This window comes from Coenobita brevimanus, chromosome 98 (assembly GCF_032717465.1).
Source record: "Coenobita brevimanus isolate Jiangsu-jjx chromosome 98, ASM3271746v2, whole genome shotgun sequence".
Lineage (NCBI taxonomy): Eukaryota > Metazoa > Arthropoda > Malacostraca > Decapoda > Coenobitidae > Coenobita > Coenobita brevimanus.
In genome coordinates, this window is record NC_137051.1 from 19,944,577 (window position 1) to 19,950,576 (window position 6,000).

Below are 6,000 nucleotides of genomic sequence, written 5' to 3' on the forward strand. Positions count from 1 at the left end.
TTTCTCTCCCTCTCTCACTCGTTCTCTGTGTAAATTCATTTGAACTCTCTCTCTCTCTCTCTTTCTGATTCCCCCATTCATCAACTCTCACTTCCGTTCATCCCGTGTACCCCACATCTTTCTTTCTTTTCTCTCTCTCTCTCTCTCTCTCTCTCTCTCTCTCTCTCTCTCTCTCATTCATTAACATTCATTTCCGCTCATTCTGTGTATCTTCCTAATACCCTCTTCCTCCCCCTCTCTCATGAGTTTGTCCGTTTGCTTGTGTGTGTGTGTGTGTGTGTGTGTGTGTGTGTGTGTGTGTGTGTGTGTAAGTCTTCCATTAATCTCTGTTATTTAACTCATCTAATTAACTCCTTCCACCCAACCTATTTATCTACCAATCCAACCCCTACAATTAACTACTCCCAGTCTACCTTAACACTACTTACCTTCCATCTTACCTACTTTACCGCCTCTAATTAGGTCTGCCTGACTGTTCTTTACATAACCCATTAGTAGTCTGTTTACCCACCTACTTAACAAGCTACCTTCATCACGCTACCTGCCCTTCTACCTGACCTACCTACTTACCTCCTTTCTTCCTGCCTACGTATCAAACTACCATTCTACTTACTGTCTACCAATCCACCTACCTTCTTCCTGCCTTGCTACCTACCTTCCTACCTACTTACCTCCTTACCTACCTATCTGCCTACCTACCTAGCCGCCCATAAGCCTGCCTGATTGCTCTAATGAATAGGCCTTTTGTTACATGTTTACCTGTATTTGCTCATTAGATTCACCTGCCCGCGGCTCCTGTATTCTGCTTGCCTACCCACTTGCCCATACTTCTATTCACCTACCTACCTTTCAATCTACCTACCTATCTCCCTTTTTACCTGCCTACCTCTCTACCAACCTACTTCCCTTCCTGCCTACTTGCCCTTTATCTTCACTTCTCTTCTTCCCTTTCTACAATCTCATGTGCCTACCTGCCTGTCTCTCCTGCCTCACTACTTCCTATCTACTATATTTTGCCAGTTTCACCCCTCTGTATACATGGATGCCTTTCTGCTTACCCACCTATCCACCTTCCGTGCCATCAGGGTGCCTGCCTACCTAGCTATCCATTTTTCTCGCCTACTTCCTCATCTATGCAACCTTGTACCTATTTCCTTACATTCTTGCTAGTCTGTCTACTGACCTCCTTACCTATAAACCTACCTCCTTGCCCCTTTCCCTCTTTACCTACCTACCCAACTACCCACCTGTCTACTTTCCGCCTGCCTGCCTATCAATCCACCCATCCAATCTTTTACTTACCTGCCCGTCTACCTCCCTACCTACCTACCTACCTACCTACCTACCCACCTGTCTACTTTCCTGCCTGCCTGCCTATCCACCCATCCACCCAAACTTCTACCTACCTGCCTGTCTACCTCCCTACCTATTTACCCACCTACCTGTCTGCCTGCCTATCTGCCTACCCACCCGCCTGCCTGACCACGTGCCTAATCAGTGCGGGGCTGGCAGCACAACAATGAGGGGCTGCGAGGAGTGAGTGGCAGCAACAACAGACACTGATCATTACCAAATGTCTGTGTGTCTGATAACCCTCGTGTGTGTGTGTGTGTGTGTGTGTGTGTGTGTGTGTGTGTGTGTGTGTGTGTGTGTGTGTGTGTGTGTGTGTGTGTGTGTGTGTGTGTGTGTGTGTGTGTGTGTGTGTGTGTGTGTGTGTGTACAACCTGATTACCACGTCGTGGTTGCATGAAATTCACTCAGCTTCAGTTATGAGGTAGGAATGAGCCTCCTTTGTCGCAAGTCATCTCAAATCTCCTATCAGACTACATCCTGCCATCAATTGAGCTAAAGGGGAATAAAGGATCCTTGAGAGATTACAGTAAACCGATTATAGTGCCCTTGTCTGTGTACTGTTACCTGCGTCAGACAATATATTAATACCTGAGTGTCTACGTGCTAATTATATGTAAGTTTACCATAACCTATATCAGCTACTCACATCATATTGCTTGATTTTTCTGACATGAAACAAGATTACAACAATTTATTTAAAGGTGAAAGATATGAAGTAAATCTAAGAACTATCGAATTAGGTTAACGACACAGAACAGACATATAAGAATTACACAACCGAACCAGCGATACGAACACAGCGAGTAAATTACCTGGAGAAAAACAGCGAAACGTATACATCCCGGTGCAAAGACTTACAGGCTGCTAAGTCGTACTGAGTTTAAGAGACAGACAACTGATCCCGAGTTTCTTATTTCCCACACGAGAAGCCTTGGCAAAGTAGCCGCACACATGAAGGCAGCGAGGAACAGAACCAATAATCCTTTCGATGCGATTTACAAAAGGGAAGAGTATGACAGTGGCAGAGGATGACTGTAATACGTATCCATTAGAGTTCAAGGATTAGTTTCAAAAGTCAATGGCTCCCTGTACTCATTTAATCTATTCCAAACTTCTATGCAGATTCATCACTGCAACGCACTCAGGAACATCCACCAGCACTCTCATCCGTCTGTATCTAATAAACTCGTTCGCTTATATTCGCCATGCTTACTCTTCCACACCCACCGTATTCACTCATTCACATGCACTAACTCACACACCACCACATTCACCAATCCACATCTACCCCATTCACTCACCCACATTCACCGCTCTCAGCCAGTCATATCCACCACACCTATTCATCCGCATTCACCACACTCACGAATCCATATCCACCACACACTACTATCCTCCTCATACAGATTCCCTGCAACCTCTCTCTCTCTCTCTCTCTCTCTCTCTCTTCACCGCAGAGCTGCATTTCTCTCCCTTTACTATCGCTATTTCAATGGCCACTGCTTTTGTGAACTGCCGGGCTGCATCCACCGCCCATTACGACGTGAGCGCTGTACCCTTTTCTGCATGCAGCAACGCATTCTCCTTCTCTGTCGAATTATTTAGTGCAAAGTTAAATGGTACCCTCAGTCCTTCACATATGCAAATGGGCGTATTAGGACCTGTCTTTCTCAATCTGTATTTTCCTCTTCCTAAGACCTCCAGTCTCTGAAGAGCAATGTGTCCAGAATCCAGATATCTCGAGGTTGGCGGATCTTGAGTGTCCCTCTCTTTAACTTACTGTATGGAAAGAACAATTTACCGACTTCCAGGTCTGGATTCCTTCCTTGAATAAAGAAAAAAATCATCTACCCACACTCACCCACCCACATCTTTGAAAATTAACCCATCCACACCACCACCACCACACTCATCCGCATCCGATATACTCACCCACAGACATAAACCACATTCTTACATTCACATACATTGTCCTAATCCACTGACATATAAACAGCCTCAAATTAAAAAATCTCAGTACTGTATTCATCCACCTCCATCATTCACCCACTCACATCTGTTGTATTCATTCCTCCACATCCATCCACTCACAGTCTGAATCCACAACACTCGACCATCCACATCCACAACGATCATTCGGCTGTCAAACTCATCCAGCAATATCTACTGTACTCATCCCCATTCCCCTTCACACTCAACCATCCATCCATCCACCGCAAACACAGAGGGTACACCGCCCACCACACACAAACACACAAACCATCCAGTCCGGTATATATGAACAAACAAAAACGCAAGCTGGCCAGGGTTCGATTGCACGGGTTTCGGAGTGTATGTGCAGTGAAAACACAATGGGGGCTGTACAGTTGTGATCCATTGTTCCTTTACAGTCTCCAAAAATCCGAACGCAAAGAAACCCGGATAAATTTTGCTTATTTATCTATTGTCAGACGCTTTAATCGTAGCCAAAATCAAATTGCTTCCCTTCTGTCTTACTCACGTACACTTTCCTAGACAGTCTTTAATTCTCCATCCATAATTATCGCCATTCCGTACGAACTGCTCTGAACAGTTCCTTGACACCTCTAAATGAGATCAAAAGTTTATTTACACTACTTCGGAAAAAGCAGTGGGATTTGTGTGGTTCCCACCACCAGTTTCATTTACAAAAGTCTTGGAAAACCGTGTCAGAATTTAGGATGATTTAGCTGAATGTAACACCTGTAATTAAAAGGGATGGATCAGCTGTTTATTATTCTGCGTTTATTTCCACACTTTCTATTACGGTATCACTACTCACTGCCATATCATCTCACTCCTTAAATAAACTATAGGGCAATTTCTAACCAACGCACCTTATCTCTTCCGGATCTCCATTATTTAGACGCCAAATACCTCGCAACCACATAGTACAGTCGGCGCTACTACGCACAAATCCATCACCTTAGTAAATACCGACTTCTTGCTACACACACGCTCAATACTCCTAATACTTTAATCCCATCTTCTACTTCTGGTGTCTCAGTTTAATATCCCTCTATATCCATCACGAAATACCCCAATTAATTCATCCACCACATTTTCCTTGTTTAGACTTCCTCTTATATAACTCAGACAAATAACATTACTGTGCATTTTCACCAAAGACGCAAGAAATTATTGTAAACTTCTATCAGTAATATCCACTAACAGAAATGGTACGATGTTTGTGCAGGTGACGACTTATGGACACGGTAAAATTACTGTTGACTTTCACCAGCAATGCTCACTATCAAAAGTATTAAGTGTGTGTGTGTGTGTGTGTGTGTGTGTGTGTGTGTGTGTGTGTGTGTGTGTGTGTGTGTGTGTGTGTGTGTGTGTGTGTGTGTGTGTGTGTGTGTGTGTGTGTGTGAGAGAGAGAGAGAGAGAGAGAGAGAGAGAGAGAGAGAGAGAGAGAGCACGAAGACTTATGCACACCGCAATATCCTCCCAAGCAACATCTCCCCTTCACCTCCGTGGAGACGAGGTTAATGAACATCTCCGGGGGCGAGGGAAGTTTGAGGGAGGATGTTTGGAGCAGCGTGGGAGTGACGGAAATAGCACATCCCCAAGAACGCACGGCTAGCCTTACAGGTGGCAATCTCCTACCTGCTATAGCTGCGTGTGTGTGTGTGTGTGTGTGTGTGTGTGTGTGTGTGTGTGTGTGTGTGTGTGTGTTGTGAGTGTGTGATGGTAGGTAAGACAAACCGTGAGATCCGTAGCGAGGCAATCTAAGAATCGATGCATTTATCTGGAGTGCGTGACGGACACACAGTATGGAGTGCTGTATTAGACGTCCCGCAACAGACTGATAGATAGATAGATACATACATAGATAGACAGATAGATAGGTAGATAGATTGAGAAACAGATAGATAGAAAATAACGTTCATACCAGCGGCGCCTAAAACCATTTTATTCTAACTCTGCCTAAAGCTGCCATCTCTCCATCTTGAATACTTATAAGTAACAACAGACTAACACTGGAGAATGATGGCAGTTACAAAGAAGCGCTATGAACAGGATGCAGAGCTGCAGTAATTGTCTTTTTCTGTCACTGATGTAGCGGAAATAAGCGACAAAAAGACGACTATCTGGGCTAAGGTAAGGTGAAAGAACAACAGTCAGCTAAAACGACTGATGGATGAATGGACAGACAGACAAACAAACAGGCGACAGATGTAAAGTGTAGAGGTAAGGGGCAAGTAGGTGTTCATAATAAAGTAACATATACATAAACTGACAGACACAAACAAAAACTGACTATGAAATGAGGTCATAACTCTAGACAGAGGAACATACTGACAGAAAGACAAGACAGACCAACAAGAACTACAGAGATAAAAAGAAACAAAAATCACTACGGACAGTTACAGACAGACAGATATAGACCTTGAGTTAATGTAGAGCAAGGGGTAAAAACGAAATTACTGGCAACAGAGTAAATGATACACTAACAGACAGAAAAATGGTACTGGAAGAAATGTTTATAAGTAGTTAGAGGGACAAAAAAAAGCAGATTCGAGTGAAAATCAGAGACGGTTCACATTAACAACAAAATGAGAGAGAGAGAGAGAGAGAGAGAGAGAGAGAGAGAGAGAGAGAGAGAGAGAGAGAGAGAGAGAGAGA

General features: G+C 43.9%; 1 protein-coding gene across 1 annotated transcript in view; it reads right to left on the reverse strand.

The window, feature by feature from the left end:
* LOC145413988 (protein turtle homolog B-like) overlaps window positions 1–435 on the reverse strand; it is a 178,483-nt gene extending 178,048 nt beyond the window's left edge. Inside the window, exon 1 of the mRNA XM_080283560.1 lies at window positions 429–435. Within this exon, the coding sequence (XP_080139686.1) occupies window positions 429–435 (7 nt within the window). The remainder of the gene's footprint in view (window positions 1–428) is intronic.
* Between the last annotated feature and the right edge of the window lie 5,565 nt (window positions 436–6,000).